A 12,403-nucleotide genomic window follows, 5' to 3' on the forward strand; every position below is an offset into this window, starting at 1 on the left:
TTTTTTCTACCATTTGGTTGGTTAGTGATATCCAAGTTTATCCAATCAAAGTTTTTACACTAATGATTTCAATTATAATTCTTGTGGTTCTATTAATTTATTTATTTTTATCACCTCCCTAATTTTTATAATATCGATCATTTTTAACACAGATGTACTTTGTTAAAATCCCGGGCATTGTACGGGTATTACCGAGTAAGGTTATAACTTAATAATTATTCTAATTTAAAAATGACCTTATTTGAATATTGAATTTGGGTCAAGACCCAAATTCAGCGAAACTCAAAAAGGAATTGGAATTAGGGCTTGCTCTCATTGACTGAACTCAGCTGAACTGATAAGAACTTATTAATTAGTGATTTTTAACTACGGATTAGTGATCTTTGATTATTTATTATTATACATATGTGTATATACAAATATACATATTAAAATATTTAAGAAAAATATACTATTATTATTATTTATTGATTATTATTATTTATTTATTTATTGATTATTATTTATTGATTATTATTATTATTATTATTATTATTATTTATTGATTATTGTAATATTATTATTATTATTTATTGATTATTATTATTATCATTATTTATTGATTATTATTATTATTATTATTATTATTATTATTATTATTATTCTTATTTATTGATCATTATTATTATTATTATTATTATCATCATCATCATCATTATTATTATTATTATTATCGTCGTTGTAATAACAGCTTAAAAGAATGAAATTGGCTTTATATCATTAGCAATATCATTGCATACGAGCTGAACTGAACTGAACTGAACTCAACTCAACTGAATTGAGCTGAGCTGAACTGAACTGAACTGAACTGAATTGAGCTGAACTGAACTGAACTGAACTGAATTGAGCTGAACTGAACTGAACTAAATTTCAACGTATGAGAACAGACCCTTAATCCCTATACTGAATCAAGCTTGTTTTGAACTAGATTTGAATTTATATGAACTTAAAATGAAATTATCTGAAGTTAATTCGACCGAAATACGATCCAAACTCGATTTGACATGTTAAAAACTACCTTTGTTTAACATTTTTTGCAACTGTGAAGGATGCATGAACTCCTTGGCATAATTTGTTTGTGAGTGTAAGGGCCTGTTCTGATAGATTGAACTGAGTTTGAGCTGAACTTATTGGAGTTGAACTGAATATTTTATGAGAGAAGGAAATTAAGAACTGAACTTAACTTATTGGAGCTGAAATGAACTGAAAATAATATGAAGAAAACATGCCTTAAGATAGAGAGAGAAAAATGGAATGAACGTGATGAAAAGAGAGATAGAGACATATGACAACCTTAAATGGAAAGAAAATATTAGTTGCAAATAATGTGTAACATCCATTTTTAACAAAGATTGCAAAAAATATGAAACGGAAGTAGTAAGTAATTTTGACCCAAATAGACCCGACCCGTCATGGGTCAACCTAGACTCCATTCAGATACTCATGTACGGACAGATCAAAACCAAAAATAAAAGCAACAACGAAGAGCAAGTCCATAGGAAAGTTAGTTGGGCTAAAATATAGAATTACATTTCAATTTATAAAACGGCCCAACTACAGAAACCCTAGCAAAGCTTTTAATAACAGACAGAAATTAGGGTTTTGGCTGATCTCCCCTCTTTTTCTCACTATCTTTGTTGTTGAAGAAGCGCAGCTTAAGAGAGACACACTCATCTCTCTCCTCCTTCCAAATCTTCAACCATGGTTAGTCCTCTCTTTCTCTCTCTATTCTATACAATTCATTTTATGCTCATCGAACATGATAATATGATTATTGTTCATTGTATAATCTGATTTTTTTTCCAATGTTTTATTTTGTTGATTGTTGTTATTGGATCTGCTGCATTTCATCTGGGTTCTTAATTTATTTGGATTATTTGTAATTCCTGTTAATTTCCATGGTTCTCTAATGGAAAAATGTGAACTGGGTATGTTTTATATGGTAGTTTTAGTGGGTGATTTGGTGGTGAATATTGATGAACTGTGAATTGATAAGAATGCTAATTAGTTTCTTTACTCTTAAGGTCGTTTGCATAATCAATTTGATCTATTGATTTTTGATTTTCTGGATAAATTGTTGTTGGAAAATGGCCTAAAGTCTGTAATTTTGGATACATTTTGTGTTGCTTCTGAATCGAGGGTATCAATTGAACGATTGCCGTGTTTGTATGGTGTATGGTTTTCTCTAGCATCCGTCTGCCAATTTATATGTATACAGTATGTGGTATATACGATGTTCTCTCGGGTGGGGAAGTAGATGAAGAGTGTTTTGTCAGCGCTTGTTTTAATATATTCGACCAACAATGATGATGTTTCAATGACTTTGCTGAGGGGCATGTTTCTATTTTTTCGCCGAATGATTTAAGTTACATTTTGTGCCAAAGTAGGCTTTTTTAATCTATGTTTTCGATGAAATTGCATATGTAACTGATTGCAATGCTGACATGAAAATTTCCAATACATATTGCCGGTATTGGTGTTGGTGTATTACAATTGTATCTTCTTTTGTAGGGGGGAGTGTATTATTGTAGAGATTAGATTCAGGTGGGGAATGTGTAAAAACTGTGTCCGTTGGTCATTTTCATTTCTGCCACACAGTGTAGGATGATGTTACTGCTAGGTGGAATGAATTTTCAATAAAAGATCAATAGCTATCCTCCTTTTAAAATGGTTACGTTGTGTCTTAATTACAGAGAATGGATTATGGTTTTTATAATTTGATTGTTTGTTATCGACTTATCATACCTGCCGTCGTATCATTTATGTAATCAACTTATGCATCTCTACGTCCAATTTATGAGCATTTCATCTAATGCTAGTTGTTTTGAATTGCAGGCGAGAGGATTGAAGAAGCATTTGAAGAGGCTCAATGCCCCCAAGCATTGGATGCTTGACAAACTTGGTGGTGCATTTGTAAGTGATACGACTTTTTGCCGTGCTTAACTAGCTGCTACATCACTGTAATTTGTTCTTATGTTTGCTCCAATGTGATATGCAGGCTCCTAAACCATCATCTGGTCCCCACAAAGCAAGGGAATGCTTGCCCTTGATCCTTATTTTGCGTAATAGGTTAAAGTATGCTCTTACATACCAAGAGGTCCAAGCTATCTTGATGCAACGACATGTCCTTGTTGATAACAAGGTCAGGACCGATAAGACCTACCCTGCTGGTTTCATGGGTATGTTCTCTTTTGATATCTGTGTATCCGCTTATGTTTATTAGCAGTTGATGTAAAATTCATTTAGACATTACATGATGTGTTCATCATTCTCCCTAAGTGGATGCCATAATAAGTGTTTTGTCACATACTCGGATACTCCTGTTGTCTTCTGTCCCCAGTTATTTGCCCTAATTTTTTTTTTTACTTTATTAAGTTTTAAGTGGAATTCATGAGAGAAATTGTTGGGACTAAATGTAATGTATGTGGACATTTATAGAATGGCAAATTTTTTTTAGTGGTGGCCTAAGATTAAAATAAGGCAAATTATGAGGGATAGAGAGAGTATTATATGTTTTGTAAGTGTCCAATTGGTATGAGAATGATCTTTGTTAGTATAACTTATACCTGAGTTCCTATATTTAAACTCATTTTGCACCTGTTAACTGTGAAATGTATTTATTTTCAGATGTTGTCTCCATTCCCAAGACAAATGAAAATTTCCGTCTGCTTTATGACACAAAGGGAAGATTTCGCCTGCACTCTATCAGAGATGAAGAGGCAAAGGTATACTGTGTTTCTTTCATAGTTTAACCCATTAAGTTCTTATCCGTTTGTTTTTTTATTAATATCTCTGATTGCTATATTTCAAGCATTTATGTGTGTGTGTGGGATATTATTGTTGGACGAGACTGCCTAATGTTTTTTGCCTTGTTGTTCTGCTATGTTGCCACCGTTTATTCTTCCTCCTCCCTACTAATTTTCCAGAGAGAATAGTTTGGTTGGCTTAAGCCTCTTATGCTGTTTTGTTTAGTACATCCATACTAAGACCTTTTGCTTTGCAGTACAAGCTCTGCAAGGTTCGATCTATTCAGTTTGGCCAGAAAGGCATTCCCTATCTGAACACCTATGATGGTCGTACCATCCGTTATCCCGACCCACTTATCAAGGCCAATGACACAATCAAGCTTGACCTAGAAGCAAACAAGATTGTTGACTTCATCAAGTTTGATGTCGGAAATGTTGTTATGGTGACTGGTGGTAGAAACAGAGGGCGTGTTGGAATCCTCAAGAACAGAGAGAAGCATAAGGGAAGTTTTGAGACCATCCATGTCGAAGATGCTGCTGGCCATGAGTTTGCAACCCGACAAGGTAACGTTTTCATCATTGGTAAGGGCACCAAGCCATGGGTATCTGTTCCTAAGGGTAAGGGTATCAAGTTGTCAATTATCGAGGAGGCTAGGAAGAGGCTACAAAAGGAAGCTGCTACTGCATAATTTATGTAATGCTACTGAGGATAGTTTCTCTTAGAAGTTAGACAGCTTCACATAGTTTCCCTAAGGTGAATGCCCCCCTTTTTACTCCTATGTCAGTACAATTTTGGCTTTAAAACTTGCTGTGATAGATGCTCTTTGTTCTTATTGGAGATGAACGTAACTGTAGCTTGAATCTTCTTGTTTATTGCAAGGTTTTGATTCCTTTGCAGAAGGATTTTGATGTTTAGAAGTGTTTGGTATTTGAGTTTGCTGCATTGCAAAGATCAAGGATTTTTAACTGTCATGTTCTGATTTTATCTCATGTAAAACCGTCAATGCCCCAAACTTCTGTAGTTTTATTTGACAACCTGACAGTTGAGTTCCATTTGTGTTTTAGCCATATTATACCAAACTTTGGAGTTAACCAACTTTGTTTACGAATTCAAAAGCCTGCAACCCAATTTTGTTTAATAGAATTCAAAAGCCTGAAACTTTGTTGTGTTGCTACTGTTGGTCGCAAGTACATATGGCTATTAAAATCTCTTCTACATCTTACAATTATCACAAATCTGCTCAATTTTTTCCTGATACTATGGTGAATTGGTATTGGCAATGGTAATGGGCGATTTTAGTGAAAATGTTTGTTAGCCAAGCCGACGCCTGAATGCCTGATGTTTGTCTATGGGGAATATCTGGTGGTACTTTTGAGCAGTTGATGGTTGAGATTAGCACATTTGGGTAGTGCTGGTATGAAATGAATGGCTTAATTTAGATGGTGGACAAGGCCACAAGGGTGGCGGCGTTGCTCAATGTTGTTTGATGTATGGATTTTGCCCTCCATGCCCAAAGATTAAGGGTCTGTTCTCATATGTTTATTTTCAGCTCAATTCAGTTCAGCTCCTAATTTTCTTCTCTTATAAAATATGCATTTTAGCTCAGCTCAGTTCAGCTGAGTTCAGTCAATGAGAACAAAGAACAAACCCTTATTCTGTAGGCTTTATTGCTTTAAATGTTTTGATTAAGGTGTATGCCTTGAGTTATGTGATAGTGTTTTGAGTTGTGAGGTGGAAGTTTTAATAGGTGTATTAACTCAATCGAGTATCGGTTTGTACTTGACCTTTGACATTTGCTTATATTGAGATTCATACATGAAGTACTTTGACCATTACGCAAGTATGTGTTTTTAGTAAAACTAACCTTAAACGCTAAACGCTATTCACCTGATTTAAATTGATTTGACTCTAACAAATTATCGTGTTTGTTGGATTATTTTATCTTAACAAGCACTTGAATTGAATAGATCTAAACTAGTTTGAATTCGAAGAACTCGTCTAAAATGACTCAATTTGCACATATGCAAATGACTTGATTGTCACCGCTTATCATTGCACGAGAAGAATATCTAAAATGAGTCATAAACCATGTACACATACTTCATAACTTTGCTTCTCAATATATTTAATTCACAAAATTGGTGATTAAAAAACTTTAAAGGGAGAAGTTAGAGAAGTGCAACAAACTTCCGTGGCTTTAGTGGAAATGAAGTGACTAGGAAACATTATCCTCTTCACTTGCTACTATCTGGTTTATGAGCACTAAATAGTGGGTAAATATCACATGGAACCAGCATTGAGGTTGTTGATGCTACCCAAAATGTCTCTTATGATTTAATTACATGCTCCAATATAATCTCCACTCATTAAATTCAATTCAACACCATTAAGTGAAGTAGCGTATTTTCTCCGTTTCTTAATACTTGTAAGTTCAACTGTTAAAGTAAATCACTTTTTAAAACCTGTCAATGTATTGTAATATTTGTAACTCTCAATTATCTAATAATTATAAAATTATTTGTCAAAAAAAATAAAATTTGATAATATAATTTGTGACAAATAACCAAGCTAAGCTTGGTCTAGTGGTAAGGATTGTACCTTCTAACCTTAAGGCTGGAAGTTCAATCCTCACAGACATACTTTGAAGGTGTATACCTAATCCCTTAACCTCTCCCCTCACTCTTAAAGTGTCTGACCCGCAATTATCAAGTCGAAAAACCCGTAAAGGTTGAGGATACAAGTATGAAGTATATATAACAAAGAGTATTATTTTAGTGGAATCTAATTAGCTTTATTTATAAACATTAGAGTGTGAGATGTTTATTTAAGGATGATATTAAGGCACCAAAATACAATATTAAGTCGGACCTACCCTTACCTGAAAACATTGCAACTGGGAATCTTTGGTAAAAGAAAGATAAGGTTGGCACCAAAATAAACATTAGAGTATTTTTTTTTTTTTTGTTGCTTTGAGAAATTCGGTCTTACCTGCATGGCTTGTCATATACGAAGTTCTACGTAGGTAGCTTACAAGGAATATAATGGAGTGGTAAAACTTATTGGACTGTTGGGGGTATTTTGGTCACTTTAAGGTATTTTGAAGGGCGATTTGTAAACAACTACAGTAATAAGAGGCATTTTTGAGAAATTTTATTACCGTGAAAAAACAATCTCATACAAAACTGTTGAAAACTTTTTAAATATTAGTACTCGATCTTAATGAATTAACAAGTTTGTGATAATATATTAATATTACATGCTCCGTTTCATATTCCTATGTATTACGTATTTTATTATGTTGTTATGTTCCTAAAATAGCCATGCCTAAGGCTCACAACTGAGCGGGTGGAATAAGATGGTTCATCATTATTTGAATACCCTCCTCTATTATGTTCACCCCTACAGAAATTCCACCAAAAAACCCCCCAATATTTCCCCTGCAATTAGCAAGCCAAGCTTTGAGTCTCATGGAAAACAAAAATCTGATGGTAGTATTGGAGACAAGGAAGGATGTTGTAGGAGTGGAATTGGATCTCCAATTCATGAACACGGGGAATCTAATGCAGAATATCCAAATGATAGCATCTCCATTGTCGATGGAGGACATATGGGCAATGGGGATGTTAGACCAATGGAAGGATTGGGGGAGATTATTTCCCACCAAGAACAACTTCCTTGAACAAAGGAAAGGTATTTTCCCTGATTTTTCCCATCCGTGGGTGAATATGAAATTGATTTTGTGGAATGTTAGGGGTGCTACTAGTAGAGATTTTGCTCCGCACGCAATTGAAGTTGTGAGAATGCACAAACCAGATATTTTTTTCCTTTTGGAAACAAAATCAAGTGATGAAGTGGCGCATAAATTGTGTAGAAGACTAGGTTTTGAAGAGTTTAAATCCATTCCCGCCCAAGGCCTAAGGGGAGGGATATGGATGTTCTGGAGGAAGCCGGCAATTCTGATGGATGTGGCGGTTGATGCACCACATGTCATGCATGCTTTATTCAAACTTTCCCCGGCCGACCCTGAAGTTCTCATTACTGGAGTCCATGCTCCATCTGCTGCTAAAGACAAGAAGGAGTTGTGGAAAAAGATGGGTGATAACCCACCTCCTTCGTCTACCCCGTGGCTTCTCATGGGTGACATGAACGAAATCACCACCCAATCTGAAAAAGTGGGTGGACGGCCAGTTACTAATTCTCAAGGGAAAGCATTCACTGAGATGACTGATGCGGAGGGTCTCATCGATATGAGGTATAATGGTCCTGCCTTTACTTGGAATAATGGTAGGGAGGGAACAGAACTGATTAGAGAAAGACTAGATCGAGCGCTTGCAAATGCCGAATGGCTTAAGGTGCATCCGCAAACTCAGGTATATCACTTGGCTAGAACTTATTCTGATCATTGTCCTATCATGATTGATACTGGTAGTATTAGCATTAATAAAAATTACCCTTTCCGATGCAAAGAAGCTTGGATTGAGAACCCTAATTTTGAGGATTTTTTTAATAAAAGTTGGCGAAAAGGGAGCAATTTTTATGAGTCCAAAATCTGTTTTACTAACGAGGTTAAGAAATGGAATAAATTTGTCTTTAATGAAAACATGCAGAATAAAGACCGCATAATTGCTAGACTTCTAGGCATACAAAAAGCTCTCTGTGTAAGGTACTCTCACTTCCTTATTAATCTGGAAAGAACCTTATTAACCCAGCTTAATGACATCTTGAAATTGGAAAGAATTAAGTGGGTTCAAAAGGCAGGAGTGGATTGGAGAAAGTATGGGGATTGGAATACCAAATATTTTCACATTTTAGCCAAAGTTAAAAATAGTAGGGGAAAGATACTTAGTTTAAAAAATGATTCGGGGGCGTGGGTTAAGGACCAACTTCTACTTAAGAGTTTATGTGTCAATTACTTCAAAAAGATTTTCGAATCCAAATAATTATCCCAACCCAGAAATGTGTCTTTTACCCCTAGAGCAGTGGTGAGAGAAGATGACTTAGTGTTCCTAAATAGTGAAGTAACTAACATGGAGACTAAAAATGCTTTGTTTATGATGGCTCCCATGAAGAGTCCGGGACCGGATGGGATACAACCTAGATTTTTCCAAAAATATTGGGATGTGGTGGGAGATTCTATATTTAATCTTGTTACAAACTGTTTTAGGAATGGCAAAATACCGGCTTATGTTAATGAGTCGTTTATATGTCTCATTCCTAAAATTGATCATCCGGAAACCATGAATGATTTTAGACCAATTGGGTTGTGTAACACTATTTACAAAATCATCACTAAAATCATTGCTAATAGAATTAAGCCGCTTTTGGGTGAATTAATCAATCCGGCTCAATCAAGCTTCATAGAGGGTAGATCTATCGATGAGAATATTTTAGTTATTAAGGAAATTGCTCATTTTTTCAAAAAAGCGAGCAAAAAACACCTTATGGCTTTCAAAATCGATATTTCTAAGGCCTATAATAGTTTGGAATGGGGTTTCATTAGAGAAACTTTAATAGGATTAAACTTTCCGAACAATCTTGTTAATCTCATCTTAAGCTGTATCACTACCCCGTGAATTTCAATTTTATGGAATGGAGAAATTACGGATAGTTTTACTCCTTCAAGAGGGATTAGACAAGGGGACCCCCTCTCATCCTACATTTTTGTTCTTTGTCTTGAACGACTCTCTTTAATGATTGAGAACAAGGTAGGGGAGGGACTTTGGGATCCTATTAAAATTGATCATGATGCTAAGGTGTCTCATCTTTTCTATGTCGATGATGTCTTCCTTTTTGCTAAAGCTTCGGTTGAGAATGTGAAAGCTATTAAGGAAGTCCTTTTGGAGTTTGGTACCAAATCGGGTTTGTTCATTAGCCCCACTAAGTCTAAGGTCATTTTTCCTCCTAAAATGAGCTTATCTTTTAAGAGAACCATCCTCAACGTTGCTAATATTAAAGGTGCTCCCTCCTTTGGTAAGTATCTAGGGGTTAATATTAGTCCTAATAGACTTAAAATCTCGGATTATGTTGATCTTCTAAATAAAACCAAGAATAGAATAAAAGGTTGGCAAGCTAAACTTCTTAATATGGCCGGGAGATGCACCTTAATTAAATCCGTTCTTAATTCTTATCCTCTTTATACTATGCAAACTACTCTTCTTCCTAATACCATTCTTAATGATTTAGAGAGAAGTTGTAGGAGATTCCTTTGGAACAAAGTGGATAGAACCCATTATCTCCCTAGAACAAGTTGGGAAAAGGTTTGTCTTCCTATGGGTTTGGGTGGTCTTGGTATGCGTAATCTAAAAAATTGGAACCTCGCGTTTATGGCTAAACTTGGTTGGAGAATTATTCATGAACCGGATAAATTGTGGGTTAAAATTCTTAGAGCTAGGTATTTTAAAAGATCTACGTTCCTTAATAGTATTCCTAGTGCTAATGATTCTCCTTTATGGAGAGACATTCTTAAAGGGAAGGAATTACTAATGAAAGGAATATCTTATAGAATAGGAAATGGAGAAGACATTTGTCTTTGGTTTCACCATTGGGTGGGGGAAAAAGCCATTTATTTAATCATTGAAAAACCTATTCCGAATTATATGGCTCATTGGGGTGTTAACCATATCATTAGCAACGGAAAATGGAACACTAATAGAATAAAACATATCATTCCGGAGTTTCTTTGCAAGCTTATTGAAAGCATTCCCCTACCCACTGTGACTAAGGTTAAAGATGCTCTATGTTGGGGCATCGAGACCAATGGTCAATTCCCCATAAGGAGTGCATATAAGCTTGCATCCAACTTCTCCACCCATCATTCTTTCCCAAGTATTAACTGGAAAAAGCTTTGGCACATTCCCATCCCATTTAAGTACAAAATGTTAGTATGGAACATTGGGCATCAAATCCTTCCCACTACCTTTGTCTTGGCTGCTAAAATTGATAACTTTGACTCAATTTGTACTAGATGTAATCTTGATTTGGAAACTCATTTACACTTGTTTAGGGATTGCATAAACACTAGGACTCTATGGTCTAGGATTCTCACCTTAAATAGGATGGATAAGGAGTTCAACTATCATACCTTTTTCAATATCAATTGGGAGGGTTGGGTGAGCTACAATCTTAACATGAGCACTACTTGGAGAGTTACCTTCTCAGTTGCTTTGTGGCACATATGGAAGGGGCGCAATTATGCGGTTTTTAAGCTAGCTATCTATCACCCAGTTACCTTGTTTTATAAATATAAGCAGGATTTGGATGCTACTCTACATATATTTCAGGGGAAAGGAAGGATCCCTGCTGCTCTCATTCGTGAAACAAAATGGCACAGGCCAAGAGGAGCTTGCATAAAGATCAATACAGATGGAGCCTTGCGAAAAAATGGACATATAGCTGGTGCTGGTGCTGTAGCAAGACTTTCTGATGGAACTTGGTTCTTTGGAAAGGGCTGGAATGTGGCTGCAAGTACAGCTGCACAGGTGGAACTGATGGCAATGCAAGGGGGAATGCAGATGGCTGTTGATGCTCAACTCAAGGAAGCCGTCATAGAAACAGATGCTCTATCTCTCAAAAAAACAATTGAAAGTGTTGAGAAGTATGGAACTCATGAGCTAGCAGTGATACTTGTTGATATGCAAGCTTTACTTCAAGAGAAGCCAATAGAGTGGCTCATAACATTGCAAAGAACGCTCTTGAGACAGGAAGTTTGGCTATAGCTATGGGGGTAGAGACAGGAGCAAAATTCTATGATGAGCCCCCCAGCTTTGCAAAGGAAGTCTACGAAGATGATTTCACTAACAACATCTGAAGGAAACCAAGATTGCTTGCTGGTTAATGATGAACTAGGATACTTGAATCAGTTTTTATTTCTTTTTAATGTAATGTACTTTAGGAGGGGTATGTTTATGAACTGGACTAGTTTGCTTGCAGTAGCTTTGATGATCATCAGCTATCATAAGCTGAAGGGGATAAGCGTTTATGTGCTTAGAAGCCCTAATTTTGTAACCTCGATCATTTACTTAATTAATTAAGCTCCTTTTTCCCCCCCTAAGGCTCACAACTTAGCAATTGCGGCTAGGAAAGGAGTTGAGGTTAATTTTCTTTGTCTTGTACCCAGGGGCGGAACTATGTAGGTGCATGGTGAGTCACGTGACTCACCAGCAAAAAAAAAAAAATGATTTTTTAAAAAAAAAAATAAAAAATCAAAGAGACCTTCTATTATAGATAGGCGATCTCTTTGCTGCTATTGCTGCCTAGCACTTTGTCAGATTTTTTAAAATAACAAAGAGACCGGTTATTTAGATAACATGTCTCTTTTCTGCTGATTGTATATGAATATTTGTTGCGCTGCTTTCTTTTTTTCATTAAAGAGACCTGTTATATTTAATAACAGGTCTCTTAAGTTATCTCACTATTTTTTTTTTTGTGTACTCCGTATAATTTTTTTTTTAATAATTCTTGTACAATAAAGTTAATTTAATGTAATAATTTTATAGTATTATTTGTTTGTAACATGTTACTTATTTGGAGTACGTACTTTCGACTTGTAAGATTGAATTTTTAAGTACTACTAGGTTAAATCCCGTGCAATGCACGGTTGTTAAATATTTTTGATAAT

General features: G+C 35.5%; 2 protein-coding genes across 2 annotated transcripts; both read left to right on the top strand.

Annotated features, from left to right (window-relative positions):
* The first annotated feature begins 1,587 nt into the window (after nt 1–1,587).
* On the top strand, nt 1,588–4,718 carry LOC145596753 (small ribosomal subunit protein eS4x). The gene is made up of 5 exons (XM_081652957.1): nt 1,588–1,743; nt 2,875–2,952; nt 3,038–3,218; nt 3,667–3,764; nt 4,043–4,718. The coding sequence occupies exons 1-5, from the start codon at nt 1,741–1,743 to the stop codon at nt 4,472–4,474; spliced, it is 792 nt and encodes a 263-aa protein (XP_081509083.1). The 5' UTR covers nt 1,588–1,740; the 3' UTR covers nt 4,475–4,718.
* A 2,535-nt stretch (nt 4,719–7,253) lies between these two features.
* Nucleotides 7,254–8,726, top strand: LOC145569108 (uncharacterized). Its single transcript, XM_081628479.1, has one exon. The coding sequence runs from the start codon at nt 7,254–7,256 to the stop codon at nt 8,724–8,726; it is 1,473 nt and encodes a 490-aa protein (XP_081484605.1).
* The last annotated feature ends 3,677 nt before the right edge of the window (nt 8,727–12,403 follow it).

Source organism: Chenopodium album, chromosome 2, assembly GCF_948465745.1.
Source record: "Chenopodium album chromosome 2, dcCheAlbu1.1, whole genome shotgun sequence".
NCBI classification, from domain to species: domain Eukaryota; kingdom Viridiplantae; phylum Streptophyta; class Magnoliopsida; order Caryophyllales; family Amaranthaceae; genus Chenopodium; species Chenopodium album.

Excerpts from the sequence above, each read along its gene's own strand:
- LOC145596753 (XM_081652957.1), top strand. Across the intron at positions 2,953-3,037 it reads ACAAACTTGGTGGTGCATTT|GCTCCTAAACCATCATCTGG; the intron begins GTAAGTGATACG and ends TGTGATATGCAG. Across the intron at positions 3,219-3,666 it reads CTACCCTGCTGGTTTCATGG|ATGTTGTCTCCATTCCCAAG; the intron begins GTATGTTCTCTT and ends ATTTATTTTCAG.
- LOC145569108 (XM_081628479.1), top strand. The coding sequence starts at position 7,254 with ATGGAAAACAAAAATCTGATGGTAGTATTGGAGACAAGGAAGGATGTT.